The sequence below is a fragment of the Lutra lutra genome, chromosome 15 (genome assembly GCF_902655055.1).
Source record: "Lutra lutra chromosome 15, mLutLut1.2, whole genome shotgun sequence".
NCBI classification, from domain to species: domain Eukaryota; kingdom Metazoa; phylum Chordata; class Mammalia; order Carnivora; family Mustelidae; genus Lutra; species Lutra lutra.
Window position 1 is genome coordinate 1,831,389 of NC_062292.1, and position 23,288 is coordinate 1,854,676.

Below are 23,288 nucleotides of genomic sequence, written 5' to 3' on the forward strand. Positions count from 1 at the left end.
GTTTTGAGTTTCAGATTCATAACCCCTAGATACTACATTATGGAGCTGAGAATCAGTCCCTTACCTCAGAGAGGCTGAGGGGCTTGTATTTTTTAGGAGACCACCGTAACCTGGCGGGCATTCCTAAATCATGGGTGAGAACAAGAAGCTAGAAGGTAGGAGGCTTTGACGAAAGTGTTTATGTACTCCAAAGAAATTCTTACACTGAATTAAGCATTTAACATATCTGTATTAGCATTTGTCATATTTACTTAATTTACCTTGCTCCATGAGGCAATTGTGAAGCATTAACTTTTCTGTTTCTACTAATGACAGCCCCTATCCTGCCTCTCTTAAGTCCCAACTACTCTTTTTGACTATAAATTCAAAAACTCTATGACCTGATCAAGTTATTAATTTTTTGCATAGGACTTGCTTTTGTATGACTTCTATACATTTACAGAAATGTAAAAAGTAAATACAGAAATTACAGAAATGATTCACTCTGCCAGGACACAGATCCAATGTGTCTTTGACCACTCCCCTCTAAGGATTATAGCACTGGCAATGTCTTTTATATGTAAGAAACTTCCTAACAATCTCTGCCCAAGGATGGATGGCTAATCCGTTTTTGTAAATAGGCACATTGAGGCAATTAACTATCAAGGACCATACCAAGCTAGAGATGTGAGCAAGGTTTGACTCCGATCTCCTAAGACATACATCAATTGACAAAGTTTTGGGGACTCTGAGTAACAAGCAGAGTCATCTGAGTACATCTGTAATAAACCAGGTGGGAAGGGAGAGCCAAATGAAATAGAATACAATTTAAAAATGAAGTCCAGGGGCGCCTGGGTGGCTCAGTGGGTTAAAGCCGCTGCCTTCGGCTCAGGTCATGATCCCAGGGTCCTGGGATCGAGCCCCACATCGGGCTCTCTGCTCAGCAGGGAGTTTGCTTTCCCTCTCTCTCTCTCTGCCTGCCTCTCTGCCTACTTGTGATCTCTGTCTGTCAAATAAATAAATAAAACCTTTAAAAAAAAAAAGAAAAATGAAGTCCAGATCTCAACCTTGGACAAGTTTTGTCTTTAGGAAGTAAGCCAGTTGCAGTTGTCAAATACAGAGAATGGCCTCTGAGAAGCTTAGTGTTCTGAAGTATGAAATTATTTAATAAAATAATGCTTTCATTTTTCCATTCTTTTTCCTCAGGATGTTTGGTTCTAAGACATTTCTATCAGAGAGATGGAAGAAGAAGTCTGGATGGGAGTCAGTTTTCTTGTTTTTCTTTCTCTTTTTTAAAAGGTTTTATTTATTTGTTTGTTTATTTATTTATTTATTTGTCAGAGAGCGAGCACGCACGCATGAGCAGGCAGAGTGGCAGGCAGAGGCGGAGAGAGAAGCAGACTCCCCATGGAGTTGGGAGCCTGATGCGGGACTCGATCCCAGACCTTGGGATCATGACCTGAGCCGAAGGCAGATGCTTAACCAACTGAGCCACCCAGGAGCCCCTGTTTTTCTTTCTCTTAACAGTTGCTATGATTTTGCTTTTCCACAAGAGTCTCCATGAAAACGGAGAGTGAACGTCCTACACGTCATTGGGCATTACTCATCCATCGCCTTTTGAAACGCTCCTAGTATTTTTGTATGTGGCGTATTTCTCCTGATCTACTCATCCCCACTCCTTGCATTCTTTCTGTTGATGCTTCCTGCTAGGGATCGACCTTGAATTTGTATTCTGTAGGGCTTTCTCTGTGGAGGAAGGCATGGTCATCATGCAGAGGAACCACAGAACTCACTGAATGCTGAGCTTGTATCTTGGAGGTCTTCCTAGAGGCACAGGGCAAGGTGGAACCTGCTCACATCCCTACATCCCATACATTAGCTGCACACTCTTTCTCTGTAGAAGGCTGATGAATCGCTGACCTCTGAAACCAATAATACTTTACATGTTAATTGAATTTAAATAAAAATTTTTGAAAAGAAAAAAGAAAAAATTTCTCCATATATGCATCTTTTCTCAAAATAATATTTTGACAAGTGAACAGCCATGAATTTGGCAAATGATAACAATATCCTCTTCTGAAGAATGTTCTAGAAATGCTTTCCTGGATCTCTTCTCACGGCTGCTCATGAATCAAGAGTCCAAGTAGGGCAGCATTTGTACGTGTGCTCCGTCTGCATATTTGACCCCTGAAATACTTAAGTCGCCCTCCTGGGGGGCTGCTTTCAGACGCCATGACCCTTTCAGACGCCATGACCCTTTCAGACACCATTAGTTCAAAGTCTGGAGCTGCATGTCCAAGATGGTTGTCGCTTGCTGAACATGGAATGAGGTGTGCTATCAGCGTAAAGTGTGCTGAATTTCAGAGATTTAGTATAAAGAGGAAGAATGTAGACTATCTCACTAGTAACTGTTTATATTGATCCTAAGTTAAAATGATAACATTTTGGATATATTGGGTCAAATAAAATAGTGTCAACATAAAAAAAAACCCAAGGGCTCCTGGGTGGCTCAGTGGGTTAAGCCTCTGCCTTCGGCTCAGGTCATGATCTCAGGGTCCTGGGATAGAGCCCTGCATCGGGCTCTCTGCTTAGCAGGGAGCCTGCTTCCCCCTCTCTCTCTCCGCCTGCCTCTCTGCCTACTTGTGGTCTCTGTCTGCCAAATAAATAAATAAAATCTTAAAAAAAAAAAAAAAGCCCAAACCCAAAACAAAACAAAGAACAGATGATGGGATCTTGAGAACGACTTAAGTAGATTATGTTATCTTTCTGACCGGGAGTTGAAAAACAGTGTGTATGGGGGCGCTGGGTGGCTCAGTGGGTTAAAGCCTCTGTCTTCAGCTCAGGTCATGATCCCAGCATCCTGGGGTCGAGCCCTACATCGGGCTTCCTGCTCAGCAGGAAGCCTGTCCCCCCCCCCCCCCCCCCCGCTCTGCCTGCCTCTCTGCCTACTTGGGATCTCTGTCTGTCAAATAAATAAAAATCTTAAAAAAAAGAAAAGAAGAGAAAAGAAAAATCGCATGTATGAGTTTGGTCAACTTCTGTAGGACTTCAAGGAACGCAATGGACCAAAGGCACTGATGACACCGCTGTGGCTGGATGGCATCCGGCCACATGTTACCTGGCATTGTTCCGTTCACATAGCCATTGACTGTGTACATTAAAGACGATGACGGGCTCCAGCTCTTGCTTTCGTCAAACACAGCAAACATCAGCACGTGTTGTTTGTCAAACATCTTCTGAACCCCGTCGTCAGTGAGGGCGCCTATGAAAGAAAGGACGTACTTTTTAATAGCATCCCAGACAGAAGACTCTCACTAGGTACTCAAGACAGCAAAAAACTTAAGGCAAACAGTCAATCATGATGATAACTTTAAGAAGTTCTTATTTTAAAAAATAGCATCTTGGGGCCCCTGGGTAACTCAGTTGATTAAGCAGCTGACTCCTGATTTCGGCTCAGGTCAGGATCTCAGGGTCCAGAGATCGAGCCCTGCATTGGGCCCCACACTCGACACAGAGTCTGCTTGAGATTCTCCCCGCTCTGTCTGCCCCTCCCCCAACTCACATGCACACACACACTCTCTCTCTCTGAAAGAAATAAATAAATAGGTACCTATTTATTTATTAGTCTTTATTTATTTATTTGACAGGCAGAGAGAGCACAGGCAGGGGGAGGAGTGGGAGAGGGAGAAGCCGGCTTCCCACTGAGCAGGGAGCCCGATGAGAAGCTCAAACTCAAGACCCTGGGATTACACCCTGAGCGGGAGGCAGATGTTTAACTAACTGAGCCACCCAGGTGCCCCAACAAATAAATCTTTAAAAAATAGCATCTTTATCAAGTAATAGTGATTGGGGGCTTACTAAAATCCTAGTGCCACAGTAAGGATTTTCTCTGACATCTAATAGCCTTGAGGAATGGGATTTAGAGGTAAACTTGACCAGGCACGAAGAAAACACATGTGGTGATGGTCAGGGCTTTAGTGAAAGTACTCATTTTCTCGAGTGTCAAGAGGCCAATAAACAGGGACTTCAGCTCAGCGGGCAAGGCACCCTCCAAGTCTCACACAGCCACCTTGCTTGTACGTGTGACGCAGTGTTAGAGAATTTATGGAGGTCGAGATTAGTTCATTCTCTCAGCTGAGAAAGGCAGCTGACAGTAAATGAAAATAAAATGAAGGAAGAGCTTTTTATAAATTTGAATTTTTTTCAGCACCACCACAGTATTTTTATATACCAGGCAATGCAAATGTGTATTTGTGCAGTGAGTAAATGAATTAGGAATGTGTGTATGTGTGTATGTATGGACAGGGGGCGGGTCTATCACATCATTTCCCACAGAGTAGTTTATTGTGGTTATGTTTTTAATTAACATATAGTGTACTATTTGCTTTAGGGGTACAGGTCTGTGAATCGTCAGGCTTACAGGTCACAGCACTCACCAAAGCACATACCCTCCCCAATGTCCATCCCCCAGCCACCCATCCTTATTCCCCCACCCCCCAGCAACCCTCAGTTTGTTCCCTGAGATTAAGAGTCTTTTGTGGTTTGTCTTCCTCTCTGGTTTTGTCTTGTCTCATTTTTCCCTCCCTTCCCCTATGATCCTCTGTCTTGTTTCTCAAATTCCTCATATCAGTGAGATCATATAATTCTCTTTCTTTGATTCACTTATTTTGCTCAGCATAATACCCTCTAGTTCCATCCATGTCGCTGCAAATGGCAAGGTTTCATCTTTTTGATGGCTTCATAGTACTCCATTGTGTGTATATACACCATATCTTCTTTATCCATTCATCTGTTGGTGGACATCTAGGTTCTTTCCATAGTTTGACTATTGTGGACATTGCTGCTCTAAACATTTGGGTGCACGTGCCCCTTCGGATACCTGTATTTGTATCTTTAGGGTAAATACCAGTAGTGCGATTGCTGGGTCATATGTTAAAGTTCTTTCCAAGTACTCTCAGCAATATATAGGATGTATACTTTCAAAAAGACTTGGCCTTGAGGTAAATGTTAGAGATCTTATGGACCTGGTATCAGAACATACTCTCAGACAGGGATTTACTTGGGAGAGTCTCCCAGGACTGAGAAAAAGGAAGGATTAGAAGAAAGAGGAATATTCCAACCCTCAAATACCAATGTGAAGCAAGGATCTGGTTTCTGTGCTTCTCCCTTTGATTTATAGAAAGGTTCCAAGATTCCTCCAATCCTCATTTCATTATAGTATACCTTACCATTTCAATCTTAGTTGTTGCTCTCTCTCTCTTTTTTTTCCTTACCTTTCTTACAAATGAGCAGAGGTCCAATCAGCCCAGAGTTGAAGTCCTGTATCAAATTTTCATAGGAGTAATAGATGTGTGTAAGGCATGGAGGGTCATCGTGTGTGGGTCCGCTGTCCTCACTGATCTTCCACTCATACGTATATTCCTGGCCCGGAGCTATGGCATCATCCATCTTCTCCACCAGGAATGTGTGATCAGAGTAAGAAGCACCTGGAGAAGAAGAGCCATGAAAACACCTGGACAGTCACTGAGGACAACTTTTTATCATCCTCAAATCTGGGGGAACATAACATCTCTATAGAGGTATATATGCCTTTCAATAGTGAACCTTCATTATTTGGAAAAATTCACATATACCCACTTCTATGTCTATGCAATTATAAGGGCTTTGGTCTATGGTGATTTGGAGTGAATCAGAAAGCTACTTGTATATTTGGTAAGGTTTAGAAAGTTAATTTTCTAGGGTATCTAAATGATTAGTATTTAGGTATCATCAGAGAGTTGAATCACTGTTGATCAGAAAATCACCTCAAGATAGGAGAATGGGTTTTATTTCTATTTTCTCTATAGTGCTTGACAAGATCTCTTTCATTTAATTGCCTGTTAGCATTGGATGTGAGTACACTCAGAGCTTTTTCTATGTTGTTTTGTTTTTCTTCTGTATTTCATATCTTCTTTCCCACCTCTGACAACCCCAGCCCTATTTTTTCACTTTACCACCCCCCCACCTTGTGATCACCCCAACGATCCCCAGAGCCTTGGAGTCCAGCTCCCTTATGCCATCTGGTCGCTACTGTGATTATGAAATGTGTCTACCATGCGATGTTTAGATGTCCTCCTCCCGTCCCCTGCGTGTCTAAAGACCCACCGTTAACAGTCCCACATATACTCTGGCTGTCCTGACTGGTGGGAGACGAGGAGGATGTAGAAGTTGGTCTTCCTTAGTGAAGAGAGGGAATTGAGACGTGGAAGATGGAGAGAAAAGACTTGGGTGGAACTTCAACAACAAGAAGAAGATGTGGCTAGAGATGGAGCAAGTGAGGTCAGGAAGGGAGAGGTCAGTGTCATGGACAGCAAATGTGTGAGCCATGCCTCGTTTAATCAGGTGAGTTTCATTGTCATCAGCTGGTGAAGGAATTTCTCTTGGGGATGCATTTACCTTCTGTTTGGTACAACAGCTTGATAAATTTGACGTCAAAGGAGAGACCATCAGAGTGGAGACATGGGCAGACAAAAAGGATTGGAAAAAAGGGCTCAGATGTTTTACACGGATGGTGTGAAGGGTTTGCGGAAACCGTTCTTACTGAAGTGATTGGGCTTTTTTAAAACAAATGATTAATTTCTCACTCCTATTCTCTTTTCCTGTTCCTTTTCTTCTCTATTCTTCCCCCCTTCCTCTCTTTTTCTGCCTCCCCCCCTCTTCCTTTCATCATCTTTATTGAAGTTACGTACAATAAAATCCACCAGTTTTAAGTACAATGCTTGCTGCATTTTGACAGATGTGTACAGTGGAATGGCTACCATCATAATGAAGGTACAGAACAGTTTTATCGCTCTGGGAAGTTGCCTTGTGCCATTTCCAGTTAGAACCTTCCCCTGCTCTCTGGGCCAGCAGCTCCCGATCTGCTGTCTGTCACTACTTTCCTCTGTCCTCTGAGGTCATGGAAGCGGAACAATATATTATATACCCTCTTGTGTTACTCATGTTAGTGTGGTGTATCTTTTTCCATCTTCTGCCTTTTCCTGTCCTTGTCTTTAAAGTGGATTTCTCAAATTCAGCATATAGTAAGGTAATTCTTTTAATCCGGGCTTACAATCTCTTAGTTGCAGTGTTCTTTCCATTTGCTTATAATATAATCACTGATATGGCTGAGTTTAAATCTACCGTCTTCCTCTTGTTTTCTATTTATCCATCTGGTCTTTATTCCTTTTTCTTTTCTTTCTTGCTTTCTTTTAGATTAATCGAGTATCTCTTTTTATCTCCACTATTATTTTATTAGCTTTTCTTTGTTTTATTAGTGGTGCCTTTGATTTACAATATATGACTTTAACTTATCAGAGTCTACCTTCAAATAATATGATGCCATTTCACTTGTAAGACACTTGCAATAGTATATTTCCATCTCTCCTGGTCTTTGTGCTACTGTTCATCATGCATACAGTTTACTTCTGCATATATACCACACCCCTAATAAATTATTGTTATTTTTGCTTTGAAGTTTAGATGATTGTCTTTTCAACAGATTAAAAATGAGGAAAAACTTTCTCTATGTTTACCCATTTCTGAAGCCTTTTATTCCTTCTTGTGGATCCAAATAGTCTTTTAATATCATTTTTTTTCCTGACTAAAAGACTTCCTTTCATGTGTTTTTCTGGACTGCAAGTGGGAAATTACTTCTTATTTCTATGCTTGAGGCAGTCTTTCTTTTTTCTTCATTTTAAATGGATATTTGTGGTACAGAATCCTAAGGGGACAAAATGCCCTCCCCCACTGCACACCAGTACTTTAAAGATATCCCTAATTATCTCTTGGCTTGCCATTGTTTCCACTGATGTCTGCTGTCACTCTTATTTTCATTTCTGGGTCTTTTTTTTTTTTTTTTTTTTTTTTTTTTTGGTCTGACAACTTTTAACATTTTCTCTTCATCGCAGTCTTTAGTAACTCTATCATGGTGTGCTTTGGTACGGGTTTTCTTCATGTTCCTTCTTCTTGGTTTTGTCAAACAGTTGTAGGTTTATAGCCGTTATCACATTTGGAAAATTTTCAGCTTTGATGTCTTCAAATATTTCTTCTGTTCCTCCCCATTCTAGGATTCCAATTACACATATGTGACATCGCTGGATATCGTCCCATAGAATACCAATGTCTTGTTCATTTTGTTCAGCCTCTCTTATCTTCATGATTCATCTGGGTAGTTTCCATCGTTATGTATAATATCCACTGTTAAGCTCATCTGGTGTCCTCCCCGTTGCAGCCGTTATATTCATCTGTAGAGTTTCCATTTGTGTGTTCTCATGTCTTCCATCTCTGTCCTCATCATGCTCTGAACATAAGGAGAATATTGATAATAGCTGTCTGAATGTCTTTGCCAGCCAGGTCTATCATTTATCTCTGGGTCTGTTTCTATTGATTAAGTTTTTTTCTTGGCTACGGGTAGTACATTTCCTACTCCTTCTAATGCTTGTTAACTTTTATTAGCATTGTGAGTTTTACATATTGGTTTCTGGATTTTGTTGCATTCTTGTAACTAATATGTTACACAGTGAAGAGATGTGGAATTGATTGGATACTTTCAAGTCTTGTTTTTAAAGTTTTGTCACCTTCTGAGTAGTCTGCAGTCTGGACTAATTTTATCCAATTTCTGTGCCTTCTATTGACTTACCTCTACTCAATGCCCACTTGTTAGGTCTTTCCTCGTTTAATGATGGGAACATAAACTATTTCTCTGTGTGTGGTCCAGGGACTGTTCTGCCTGTTTCTTTCTGGAGGTATTTTCCATACTTTCAATACTCTCCTCTGTGTAGATTCTTAAGAACTCCTTCTCTGTGTCTGTACCATCCTCTTGAGGATTCCATCCTGCAAATCCAGCCACTTTGGCCTACCAAAAGTCTAAACTCTGTTTCTTTAACTCAAAGGACTATTGAATTCTGCTTGGGTTCACCCTCATCGTGCTGTCCTGGAAACTCTCTCCATGCAGTGAGCCTGGGTACACACAGACCCACCTCATTTGTTATTCTCCTCCCATGGAGCATTCCCTTGCATCGTCTGTTGTTCAGTGTCTGAAAACTGCTATTTCATATGTTTTGTCTGTATGTCTGTCTCATTGTTAAGCAAAAGGGTAGATACGATCCCTCATTTCCAGAAGCCAAAGCTGAGCTGCTGAATTCCTATACAGATTATTTCATTTTGCAGAATATTAGCTACTGTTGCAGCTAACTGCACATTATCAGGACGAGTCTGGTCTACTCACACTCACGTGAGCTTGCACAGCATCAGCATGTTTGGGCTCTCCAGATGGGAGTGTGAAATAAGGCACAAGCTTCCATCATCAACGAGGCATTTGGGCACAGCAGCAACATGCATCATGTACTGCATGGGGTTCTGAGCATGGAAGCCATAAGACAGAAGAGTTGAGTAGATATATCTAGATTCACTGACATATCTTCATCGGACAGAGCTTCTTCTTTATATGAATGGGAATGAATACAACCAAACTTGAAATAACATGATAGTCGTAATATCAGCCTTACAGATAGGAAACAAAGATGGACTTTAATGCTCTTAGAAGCTGATGATTTATTGATGGTGATTACACTGATGGCATATGGAAAAGAATACTAGTTATGGCTGGACCATAAAATCTTGACAGGAGACTGAGTCTGGTTACTATTTGCTCAACACAAATCCAGCTGTATTAATTCATTTGACAAAACTTTCAAGAACATTGCTTTACCCATAAGATAAAGTCCAAGTTTGTTACCATGGCAGCTGAAGTCATTTATGAATTTTCCCAGTCTACCTATCCAGTGTCATCTCCTTCCATACCCCTAAGCTGTGCACATTTTGTACTCCAACAGCTACCTACTACCTCCAAGTTTGCACTCTTCTCTGTGTCTCTAATGCCATCATCCTAGGATAAAACTAGACTCCAGAATTAGCCTATTAACTGGTCACTGGGATTCTGGTACAAGACTACCCTCCCAATCAATTTCCCAACTTGTATACAGAATGATGCCTTTAGACTTTGGATCTTACTTTTCCATACTCCTGTTTAAAATCCTAACCACAGCTTCTTCTTTCACAAAATTCTTAACATGGACCACAAGTCCATATGTGATCTACCCCACTTCTCTCTCCATTCTCATTGCGTATGACTTTTCCCCTTGATACTATGTAACACTCTCTTGGGCCACCTTTTAGTTCCCCAAACAACCCAAGCTCCGGCCAAGCTCAGGTCTTTGCAGATAGCACTGTCTTGGCCTGGAGTGTTCTCCCTCTTTGTCTTTCTTTTGGGTAAATATGTGCTCATCCTTTAGATGTCACCTTAAATACAAGCTTACTCCTTTCCTGATCTCTAATTGTGCTACCTATTTTTTCTTTTACAGAACCTGTGATAATTTATAATTACATATGTGTGGCACTGGATGATTTAGTTCATTTTCTCCTACTAAATAATAGCAATTTACATCATGCACATTTCTGTCACCAGAAAGTGAGCAACTCAAAGGCAGGTGCTGGTTTATATCTGGCTAATATCTCTGGTACATTTCACAGTGCCTGGCATGGAGAAGGTGCTCACCGAGTATATGCTGAATTTCTAAGATTTAAGATCCTATGGGCTAGAATCAAGGTTATCATGTCTTAGCTCACAGGTGATTAGGAATGCATGGTATTACAACAAATTACATGCCAACATTAACATTATGGAGATACTATATAAGAATCTGAGTTGCTGTCTTTTCTTAAACAACAACAACAACACTAAAATGTTGTTCTTGTGACCAAATTTCTGCATAGAATTTGCTGCCCTGAATCCTGGCTACCTCCTTTAGATAAGACAATGACTCTGTGGTCCCCAGCCCCTAAAGGACATATTTTTTCATTGACTTAGCCTCCTCAATGCTGTAGGCATCTGTGTTGTGACACTTGTGCTAGTGAAAAGCTTAACATGGGATTACACTGTATCTTTTTTTTTTGCCCTCAAAGACAGCTTGACATTGATAACCAAATCGACTATGGGCTGAAATTTCACTCAGATGATGAAAAGGATCTGAATATTAAAAAAGAATCTGGGGGCACCTGGGTGGTTCAGTGGCTTAAGGGGCTACCTTTGACTCAGGTCATGATTCCAGCTTCCAGGGATGGAGCCCCGCATCAGGCTCCCTTCTCAGTGGGGTGTCTGCTTCCCCCTCTCCCTCTGCCTCTCTGCCTGCTTGTGCTCTCATTCTGTCAAATAAATTAATAAAATCTTTAAAGAAGTAAAAAAGGGTCTGAATATTAAGGTGTAGAGAAATTTTTTTAAAAATATTTTATTTATTTATTTGAGAGAGAGAGACACAGCGAGAGAGGGAACACAAGCAGGGGTGGGAGAGGGAGAAGCAGGCTCCCGCTGAGCAGGGAGCCCGATGCGGGGCTCGATCCCAGGACCCTGGGATCATGACCTGAGCCAAAGGCAGCCGCATAACGACTGGGCCATCCAGGTGCCCCCAGGAGTTGAGAAATTTTAAAAGTTTGAACAATTTCCTGACAGTAATAATATTATTTCAGTCTAAATGAAAAAGAAAAAAAGAGTGTATAAGGAAGAGTCTCTGCTAATAAACAGGAAGGATAATCTCTGGGAAGTTACAAAATAATTCTAGAAGCAAAGGACAAACAGGTCTGATAAGGAGAGTTGCCCTCTTGTCTACTGACTGGACCTGGCATGGCAAGTTGTTGACTAGAGCTAACTCCAACCAAGCACGATGGCCCTTATTCAATGTTCCTGATTCTTGGCCTCATGAAGTTAGAAAATGGTGTTTCTGGACATGATGCGTCTACTGTTCCAGCTGTTAAAGCCTCACAGGAAATTCCTATAGTAGAAAGTGGCATTCTTTCCATTGCCTTCAGAAGCTCTCAAAAGGACAAAAAGTGATATTCTTTGTAGACCGAGAGGTAACTTCTGAAGTCCTTCCTCTCTTTCTCTGGATAAATGCATGCGCATCCTTCAGACATCAACCTAAATGCAGTTCACCCATTCCCTGGTGAATATTACATGTATTTATGAATACAGTTAGATGTAAATATCATACATACACATTTTTAATTAAATATTTATGAGATTATATAATTAATGATACTTTCTCTCATTGGATTGTGAGAGAGTCCAGAATTGAAATTTCTTGGTTGAATCACTTGCTGCCTCTGTGAATTTGGGAGTTTCTTTAACCTCCCTTTTAAGCCTCACTTTTCTTGTTTATAACAATATAATGTTTTCTCTAGCAATAATATGATCATTCTTGATGGGTAATGAGGACTAAAAACATATGTAAAATGTCTGGCTCCTGACCAATGCTGTGGCGGCCTGTTGCAATACATTTTAGTATGTTGACTATTTTCTTTCTCAGCCAATTTGCAACTGATACAACCTCTCTCCTTTGTGCTGTACTTCTGATAAGGTGTATCTAAGTGCCCTTGAGTTCTGTCAACACGTGTGAGAAAGATTAGAGGTGGTGACTTATCTACTCTAAAAGTGGCAAAAACTGGTAATAAGATTGCTCATAATCACGAGCAAAATTAATAAATTTCAGATCAAAGGGGAAACAATGTGTAGGCTCTACTCTCTAATCCACTCCTCAGTCCCTCAGTCCAGAAATCATCTTCATCATCGCCATGATCATGTTCCGGGCTGAGGGTGGTTCCCGGACACAAATACAAAGAGGTCTGTAAGACCTGAGGGGCTCACAGCTCAGTTAACAGGAGGGTACATGCTGGTGTCTTGGTTGTGACTGGTTTCCCCTCTAGATTTCTTTTAGGGCCACTTCAGTGGAGAAGCCACAATTAGAACACATTGTGCATCATAATATGAACCAAACAATATCAATATCTAAGAATCACCCTAAAAGACTTTAACACATTGTAGATATAGCAATGTGACTGATTTTTGAATGCTATCAAATTTATTTTTAAATGATCAGGATTTCATATTCAGTTTTATTTGAACAAACAATGGTTTTTAAGTGTCTGTCTGGTTGACCAAAGTAAATTACTGAGAATTTCATATTCATTTGACATGAATAAGAATATGAAGTTACATACAAGATAAATTTAAAATAATTGAATGAGGGCGCCTGGGTGGCTCAGTGGGTTAAGCCTCTGCCTTTGGCTCAGGTCATGATCTCAGGGTCCTGGGAGCAAGCCCCGCATCCGGCTCTCTGCTCAGCAGGGAGCCTGCTTCCCCCTCTCTCTCTGCCTGCTTCTCTGCCTACTTGTGATCTCTGTCAAATAAATACATAAAATATTTAAAAATAAAATAATTGAATGAATGGTTTTGATTATGTTCACCATACAACTTAAAAGGTGGATAATGAGCATCTTGAAAGAAATAGTGAACAAATGTGCATGGGGAAAGATTCTCTAATTATGCTGAGTGAGGATTACTTATGAAGTAATCTTGGGATAATTTAATCAGTGTTTTTATTCTTTTAACTTCAAAGTATTTTATCCTACATTTAGTCTAGAATAAAAGAGGCATGTGGTAGCTTTGATTTCACAACCTACGTAATATGAAGCATGAAATACAAGCAGCTACTTAAAGGAAGCGTTTATGAAACACATTTTTGGTGAATCTGACTTTGACTTTGTAATCGAAATAAAAGTTTAAGCTCTTAACTGAAGAGGGGAGAAACAGACAGGAAAGACTACCGTGCTAGAGCACAAGAAGTCCCTGTTCAGCTTTGTTCGAGAATGAATTCTTCACACCAAGGTACCCCTTCGTTTTATATTTACTCAAGTTTGTTCACTGCCTGCTCTGCCCATAGTCAGTGTTGCAATTTGTTTACTGATCATGATGAACCAATTATTAGCCAAAAGTTTCTCAGTATATATATATATTTTTAATGTAAAATGCTACGTATAAGCTTTGGGAAAGTGAAGTTACGTAAAGACCCACTTCGGTTACCCACTAGGGTGCTCATTCCTGAGATCCTCCCTTGTTACTCTTTTTTTTTTTTAAACAACCCTTTTCCTCTCCATTTAATTAACTTAGGGTGTACATCAGTGTACATTCAAAGACTAGGAGCCTTCTTTCAGAAGCTGTAATTAACGGGCAAAGTAGAATGCCGATGTTTTCTAAGGAAACGGATTCCACTGCATGGGGAGTGCAAGTCTCTCTTGAAGGGGAGTTCACATTTCTGACATTTATGAGAATTATTATATCAGCCACTACAGTTTGTTTTGGGTATTTATCATATACTCAAAGAAGTGCCAAAATATTCGGATTAAAAGTGAAACACCACTGCCCACATAAGCATTGGAATGTTTTGAAAAAATCCAAAACACTAAGTTTTCATATGGAGAATTTGGCAACACCAAATGTAAAAAAAATATCTGATGGAAAATGCATCTCATCTATCTGTCTATCTATCATTTCTATTCTGAGTTGGATCACTAGCAGACAGCTGAATATTATAAAACTAATTTTGTGATTAAATACTCGTAACGAAACTCACACATTTAAGTGACTACATAAAGCAAATAAACAAATACTATTAAGATTCACTCTGAAGCAAACTTTTAAAGTTAATTGACCAAAACAGCTACAGAAATCTTACTGAAGAACAAAAGTTGCTCAACAGTGCATATTAGAAACAGTTCTGTGTGTTCAAGCTAGTTTCTGAAATTTTAGCCTCAAATTGAAACTCTTAGTGATAGAAAGTTTTTAAGGGATCAGGTATAGCTGCAGATATTTTATTTCCTTGTTTCAGAATATATTCCTATCAAACACATGCCTAAAGGAAATGTTCTTGTGAGCATTTTTGCAAATCGTGATTTGTCCAACCCATCAAATGGGTTACTCATCTTTGCCCTAAGTACTAGTGAGGTGTCTCCTAGTCATGCCTGGGGAGTGGTGCAAGTGGGAGTGGTTTGGCGACACTGAGCTACAACCTTGCTTTTGTATCAGGCACTGCCGATTTATGGATGAACGGCCAGTGTGAGCCTTTCACTCTGAGTACTGTCTTTCCTGGCCAGAACTCAGATTTCCCACCATCAACGAACTAAAGCATAGCCAAGAATTCAAAAGGCAACACGACTTCTGGCCAACCAAAATAGATATTAAAAAACAACACCCACGAATGAAAGCTCAGGGTCTTTACCGATAGACAATATCACAGACAATAATTTTCAAGTCTGTTTCAAGTCTGCCTACTTAGACTGTACATAATTCTCCCATCCAAGTACTAACCAGGCCCGACCCTGCTTAGCTTCCGAGATCAGATGAGATCGGGCGCGTTCAGGGTGGTATGGCCGTAGACTGTACATAATTCTAATATCCGTGGGTGTCTGTACAATCTCACAGTAGATTAGAAATCATGGCTTAGAAAGAGATTGGAGTTTTACTTCTCATCTTCTGTTTTAAAGAGTCTGGGAAATATAACATATCTCCAAAGTGTTTAAAAAAAAATCTTAGACATTTAAGAAGTAAATTCCAAACTATCTGGAAAATATAATAATTCAAAATGACTCATTCCGGGGCACCTGGGTGGCTCAGTGGTTAGGGCCTCTGCCTTCGGCTCAGGTCATGATCCCAGGGTCCTGGGATCGAGCCTCACATTGGGCTCTCTGCTCAGCAGGGAGCCTGCCTCCTCCTCCTCTCTCTCTCTCTGCCTGCCTCTGTGCCTACTTGTGATCTGTCAAATAAATAAAAATCTTTAAAAAAAAAAAGAAAAAAAAACCCAAAATGACTCATTCCTCTGTGCTCTGGATAACTGAGGTTTTCTGTTCAATTTTAGTTCGTTTGGACATCTCAATTCTAAGAGAGAGTTTTATTTTGTTCAAGTACAAGTAGAATGATGAGGACTATCCAAGGCCAGGGACTTCCTTTAATCTAAGCTACTGAGAACAAGTTTTAATGCAGTCACGATGACGAGCCACGAAATAACCACACCAACAGCAGGGAACACGGTCATGCATCAACCATGGGGCCAGAACTTGACACATATTATGACTGGTCCCGGCCATAACCTTCAATGGGAGGAATCGCTATGCCCGTGTCACAGATGTAAAACTAAAGGCTAGTGGTAAAGAAAGTTGCCCCAAATTGCCCAAATTTAAAGCCTGGTCATTTCTGGCTCTGAAGCCAGCATTCTTTCCATGGCTGTCTTTCCCTTCTAACTGATGAAAATCGGTCAATCTTAAATAGATCGAGTTTGCCTCTCGTTTCCAAAATAAAATTTCACTTTCCCCACCAATCTGTATTTAGCTTTCTCGGATTTAGGCAACTAGGGGCAATAATGAGGTGACCAGTGGAAGTGGTGGGAGCATCTTAAACAGTTGCTCACAGACAACTGGCTGGGGAGAGAGCAGGAACAAATAAACAGTAAAGAAAGGGGGATAATGTTGCAAGGTCCGTTCCCTATGCAAACAGCCCAGCTAGAATACAAAGTCCATGAACCTTACCTCCTCCCACATTTGAAATGGAACCTGGATGGGACATTTGCGGGTTCCTCCCTCCGGCATGACATTGCTGAATTCTCGACGTAGTTGTCTGGAAGCCTCATAAGTAGGTTAAATGGCTGTTCGTTATGCCACTGTATGATTTTAGGAATATAGGAGAGATTCCTGCACATTCTGCCTCATCCAGAGTCTTGCCAAATTGGCCCTTAAAGACGTCTGACATTTCAGTTAATGTTCATTGTTCTTCCTCAAGCCAAAGATTAAGGGCTGATGCAAATACTCCAGGGAAGGGTAGTTCATTAACCTATTATCAGTCCTGTATGTGTTAGTTGGAATGAGTTCGACTACTAATTTACACAAGAAATAATAAATGTAAAACACACTGTGTAATCCACAAATTACCAGATAAGTAGGTGTGTTATCTGAACACACTTAAAAATTTTAATTGAGATGTAACATAATTTGAATACATTTTAACTGAAAAATCAATTTCACTATCATGTCTAATATCTGTTAAGTGTTCATTATATGCTAGGCCTTATCCAGAGATTTCATGACAACAAACCTATATGAGGCAGTATGATTCTTAGTCTCATTTTACAGACGAGAGAGAGATGAGGCACAGAGAGGTTAGGCAGCTTCTCAAAAGTCATACAGGTAATAAGTGTAAGCCAAGATTTGCACCGAGCAGTCTACTTCCAGAACCTGCACTGTAAACCACTTTCCTACTCAATTGCCCCCCTTCAAAGGTATGACGGCTGGAACATACGGGAGAAAGAAAATTTGTGAGTCATGAAAGGACTGAAGTTATTTAAAAGTGTTATTATACTAATACCTAGTACAATATGGCTACAATTTTCTGATATCAGCTCCTAAGAGAACTCCGCTGTGCTTGTTGTGGTCTGAACATCATCGTGATGGAAATAATCAGAGCAGGGTCGTCAACAGTACTTACTGTCCCGTGGTCACTTCTGCCACCTTCATCTTTGTGACCTTTGCTGTCGTTGCCATCGTCATCATTGAGATTTACTGAGGGCTTCCCATGTTCCAGGAATCCTATTTCAGACACTACCTGAACAGTCTCATTTTAATCCTCAAAGCAATCTTATGGGGTGGGTGTAACTCTTCACATTTTATACACGAAAGGACTGAAGCTCAGAGAGGTTATGCTCATAGACCAGAGGTGATGCATCTGGAATTTGAACGTATGTCTGCCTTCAAAGCGTAAGTTCTTAACCATTTCACTTCGTCTAAAATTGTGATAAGACTTCTACTGGCACCACCACCGCCACCACCAAATACCACTTATGAAGCACACTTTCTGTGTCAGGCCACCCGTGCCACATTAGTCCAATGCCACTGTTTCAAACTACAGTTCTTGGGCTACATCCAGCCAGCTGTCTGTTTTTGTAAATAAAGTTTTATTGGGACACAGCCACACTCATTCACTTGCACATTGTTTGTGATGGTGTTTGTATTGAAAGGAAGAGTTGAGCAGTTACAACAGAGATCCCAAAGCCAACATACATACGACCTGGCTTCTCACAGAGAAGTCTGTGGACGCCCCCTGCTTTAACCCACTTTGAAATGTGCATGTATTGCTGTTCTCATTTACACGTGAATATGTTGGAATTCCGAAAGATTAGGCAATTTTCCCATCCAGCTGTTAAAGAGCAAGAACCTGGTAAACACCTGAGGTCCAAACGACTCTGGATTTTGTTCCTTTTCCTCTCTGAGACTTACAAAGGCAACAACTTCCATAGTCACCCCTTGAAGGAAAGGAGATTTCTCTAACACGTGGTTAACAATCTGGTTTTAAATGTCTGACACCGGTATTAGAGTTGTATGTTTTCCACTGCCAGAGGAATATTAAATTACTCTTACCTTCTGAGAATTTACTGTATTTAATTCCTTGAGGATGGATGCTTATGGGCTTGTCTGCCTTATTCTTAAAGTGAACTTTCACGATGTCTCCAACTTCGGCATACAAGGTAGGCCCAAGAAGTCCTACAGAAACAAGGATTTATAATATATCTGGGTTCAGGAATACCAAAGACAGAGCTGCTAAGCATGGAGAGACACAGAACCGCATGAGAGATGGCTGTCACTCCCCCTTGGCCCTGAGGCTGGTCTGCTTGCCTTTGATCTAGAAGGGTTTGCCGGCCCCTTGTCTCGACATTGCATGCAGTCAGGACAGGACAAGAAGGTAGAAATGTTTGGCATGGGCTCAAAACAAGTCAAGAGAGAGAAGGAATAGTACTGATCATGTCTACCCCATCCTGACCCCTGTCATTCCTTGCAGATTGCTGTCTTTGGCCAAGAGAAGAAAGGTGTTCACTTTCAGTTGTGCAGGATGATTTGAGGGAAGGTGACTGGCTCCGTTAGATCTCCCTGAGGGGGGAATCTCAGAGACCTCAATAAAGTGAGGATAGGGGGAAAGTCACAGGGTACGCTGGTCTTGAGGTGAGTTCAGAGTCCCTGAGGCAGGAGTGGTGCATCCAAAGAACAGAAAGGAAGAGTGCAGGCGGCATGCGAGCAGATGAGGGAGGGGCGGGTCACGTGGGGCTTCACAGGCTTTGGTAAGGAATTTGGATTATCTTCTGAATGAAATGGAAAATTGCTAGGGCTCTGTGCCGCAGACAGACATGGTTTTAAAAGTTCATTCTGGGGGGAAAAAAAGGACCCCCTAGCTGCTGTGTGGAGAACAGTGTGAGTAGTGAAGGGACTGGAAACGGCAGCAGGTGGCACAGAGAAGCCACACGCGCGGCAGGTAGGTGGGGAGAAGACACTGGGTTCCAGATTCTGAAGGCAGAGCCGGCTGGATTTGCTGGTGGGCTGACGTGGCCTCTGAGAGAGGGAAGCCGAGGGTGACCCTGCGGTGTTTTATCTGAGCAACGGGGTAAACAACGTGACCAGTTACTTCAATGTGGGACACCGTGGGATGACAGGTGAGACGGGCAGATATCAAGAGTGATGTCTCAAGTCCTACATGACAGGTGTGCTGAGTCCTGCAGCCACGAGGATAAATAAGACCCTGTCCCTGTCCTCGAAGAGCTCGCAAGCTCGTCTGGGGGCAAACGTACTGCATCACTGCTGAGATGTGGGCAAAGTGCTATAGGTGTGGAGAGGATGAAGGGCCAGTTCTGTTTGAGGGGTTATGGGAGGAGGTGATATTTGAGTCGGGCTTCGGCAGAATCATAAATGAGAATTTCCCAAAATTAAATGTTTGTGACTTGCCATAGAAGTTGACTGCTCTCATTTTTCCCAGCCACCTATAAACCATGTGCGGTTTGCTTCTCCCCAGCAGAGACCGCAGGAGCTTGAGGAGAAAGGGGCAGCAGTCACGGAGTTCAACCAGCATTCGTTTGCAGGGCTGATGGTCACGTTAATCGGGCCCCCACTTACAGAACTGTAATGGTGACTAAAATAGATGCCTTCGCAGAGCTTACAAAAAAGTAGGAAGGACAGATTTTAACAAACCATCACACAAACGTTTAATTACAATCTGCGGAAAGTATTATGAGAGAAAACACAGCTTACATGGAAGAGCGTTTGACAGAGTGATCGTGTCCAATCTTGGAGAAAGGGAGGAGCTCGGGGTTGGACATGCTTCCTTGAGGAAGCAATGCTTTTAACTGAAGTCCAAAGGCCAAGAGGCAAAGGCATGGGCAGGGACATTTCAAGGAGTAGGATGAGCATGTGCCAGGGCCTGTGGCACCAGAAAACTTGGCCTATTCAAAAACTGACAGATGGCCACAGTGAAGGTCAAGTTCAACAGGTAAGAGAGAGAGGCAGAACGTGAGGCTGAAGGCACAATCAGAAGCCCCATCATGTAGAGCCTTCTACATCTTTGAGTTTTGCCTCTAAGTGTATCTGGAAGCCAATCAAGAGTTTTAAGCAGGGATGAGACATGGACCAGATTTGGGGTTTTAAATCTCTGGGGGCACTGGTGGAGGATGAGCTAGGGAGAACTCAGAGTGGGTGCTGAGAGAACAGAGGGCTCCAGGCGGGTGATGTGGTAACGTAGTGTAAGGTGATGATGAGAACATGCTAGAGGGCTATTAGAAGATGAAACATCAGGGCTTGACAGATGGCATACGGGTGGAGGGTGAGGGAGACCAAGTTGCTGTGGATGGCTGGTGATGTTCTTGCTGGGGAGCGGGGGCAGGAGGGTACCCTTCTCTGACATGAGGACACTGTGGGAGGTTTTGTTTGGTAGATATGGTAGGCAGAATAACAGCCCAGCAGAGATGTCCGCATCTTTACTCCTGGGACCTGTGAATACGCTACGTGGGGTGGCCAATGGGGCTCTGCAGGTGTGACTAAAAGAAGTTTGAAATGGTAGAGTTTCCGAGATTATTATCCCGAGGGAAATGTCATCCAGCATCCTTATAAACGGATATAGGCAAAGCTGAGCTCACAGCCCTGCTGGATCTGAACCGGAGGAAGGGGCCACGACCTCGCACATGCAGCCTGCCTCCAGTAATGGGAAAAGGCAAGGAGATGACTGTCCCCGAGAAGGGGAGAGCTCTGTCAACACCTTGATTTTAACCCAGTGAAACTTACTTTGGACCTGTGACCTCAAGAACTGCAAGATAATAAATTTGTGTTGTTCTGAGCTATGAAGTTTACAGCAATTTGTTACCTATTGGCAATGGGGAAACAGGATCTCTGAGACCGAACCCCCTTTCCCTACTTCTCTCTTTCTACCTGCAGTTTTCTTACTGCTTTCAGCAAACTCCCAGTGCTGGAGTTTATGCTGATCTTGTGCCTGGAGCGTGTTGTTTGCTTCTGTGTTCGCTCTGCACAGGACTGTGGAGGTCACACTGTTCAATCTTCAATTTAGAGATACTTACAAAGCCTGGGATGTGGGGGTGGGAGGATGGCTTGCTCAAAGTCAGTCAATCATTGGGTGGTGCCCCTGGGTTAGAACTCAGGGCTCTGGACTCTTGAACCAAAGCTTTCTCTACCACCTTGCACAGAGCAGGTTCAGAACCGCCCCCTCTCCTGAAATAGTTCCAATGTCTACACCATTTGTGACTCCTGACCACAACCGGCAGGGCTAGCTGAGCTCTCTCTCTCTTCTGGCTGCTACCCTCGGTCCTAGCTCCTGAGGGAAGCCCCCACTGTCTCTTCCCACCTGCCGGGGATGCCCAGGAGCCCAAAAGAGTGCTGGCCACGTGGTCACAGTGTGCGCTGCATTTGTTGCCATGACGCCTTGCTTGGGTGATTTGTTTGCTGGCATCGCGTGGCTACAAATGCCCGTGCCCGGGATAAGTCTCCTCAGTTATTTAACCTAATAAGACCTCTTGCTGCGATGAATGGTCTGGAGTATTTATTTGCCTCCCTTTCTATTTCCTTGGAATTAAGGCAAAACAAAGGGATGTTTTCATAAATGCAAACCAAATACCTTCCCTCACATGGACAAACACATGAGTGTTGCCTGAGCTGCTGGTTAGCTCCTCTGTCAGCCCAGTGGCCTGGGTCCCAGCAGTGACGTAGGGGAAGGGGCCTCCTACCTTGCGGTCCCAGGAAGGTAGCACAGTGTGTACCCAATCTCATGCGGCTTTGGAGTTGAAAAGGACAACATAAAGTCTGCTAATCCCATCCCCTGCGCTCAGGTGCATATGAGTTACAGAAAACAGGGAAGCCCAGTGTTGTACTAGTTGAGAACCCCTTCAGGGGCAAACGTTTCATACCCTTCCTTGAAAACACTCAGAGTTGACACTCGCCATTTCGAAGCCCCAGCCTGGAATCCCGAAAATGAGCCCAGTCCCTGCACTTGTCCACATGGCTGCAAACCTCGATGCAGGGACCCCTCCCGACCCCCAGTCCTACGGCCTCACCCCCAACCACAATTACAGTGACTTCTGGGCTCATGCTGTAGAAGTGTCACATGACTCATTCGTGCAGGGCTCAGCTGGAATCACACCCACCAAGAGCCGGAAACAGGGGAAAGGTGCCAGTGACCCAGACCCAGGCTGGGAACAGGGCAGGTCACAGAGTCGGTCACAGAGTCGGTCACAGAGTCAGTCAGAGAGTCTGGCGGTGCCCGAACCCAGAGCTTCACAGGCTTCACTCTGGACTCGCCACGCTGCATCAGCCTCAGACGGACATCAAGATGGACATAGGACTGTGGAGTCCTATGACTCCACTTGAACAGTGTGACCTCCACAGTCCTTGCCTTTCAAGGATTCATAGTTAAGTAACTTTGGGAGTTCCGGAAGAAGCTGCTTTAAATGTGTTAAAATGCCTCAGAGTTCACGGAAAACAAATGTGACATGAGATACACAGGTGTCGGTAGAGAGGTGAAGTTTTAAGTGCACAGGGTTTAAATGTAAATTAATGATCAAGGTCTACTTCTAATTAATGAGGTTGAATCAGGAAATTTCTACAAAAGCTAATAATCTCAAAGGATTTTAAAAAAAAGATTTTACTAATTTATTTGATAGAGAGCATAAGCCTGGGGAGCAGCGGGCAGAGGGAGAGGGCAAAGCAGGCTCCCTGCTCAGCAGGGGGATCCCAGGACCCCGGGACCATGACCTGAGCGGGAGGCGGCCACTTCACCTACTGAGCCACCCAGGCACCCCCGCTCAAAGGGTTCTGATCATGTACTCTCCTCTCCAAAAACTATCAATGACTCCCTCCTGCCCAGAAGATAGTCTCCAGCCTGGCCCTGGCCTGTCTAACACTTACGGTTCTCGGCACAGTGGCTTACATGGCCCAGACATTAAAATTCAGTTAACTTGGCAAAAGCCACACAGGTAAGGCCCCAAACACCTGTCCAATTCCTCTTTTTTCCAGGCCTAGTGAGTGTGTTTCCCAGCTCGTTTTCCCTTTGCACAGCTACAGTTTAATTTAAATATTTCTTCAGTATCTGC

The 23,288-nt window shown here is 42.7% G+C and overlaps 1 protein-coding gene across 3 annotated transcripts in view; it reads right to left on the minus strand.

Moving 5' to 3' along the window:
- The window catches only part of F5 (coagulation factor V), a 71,384-nt gene that overhangs the window by 42,144 nt on the left and 5,952 nt on the right, over window positions 1-23,288 (minus strand). For 2 of the 3 annotated variants that reach the window (XM_047704995.1, XM_047704992.1), the window contains exons 3-5: window positions 18,292-18,414; window positions 5,253-5,465; window positions 3,098-3,241 (exon numbers count right to left, since the gene is read on the minus strand). In XM_047704995.1, the coding sequence (XP_047560951.1) occupies window positions 3,098-3,241; window positions 5,253-5,465; window positions 18,292-18,414 (480 nt within the window). Of the gene's footprint in view, window positions 1-3,097; window positions 3,242-5,249; window positions 5,466-18,291; window positions 18,415-23,288 lie in introns of all 3 variants that reach the window. The other variant, XM_047704993.1, reaches the window with a different exon arrangement.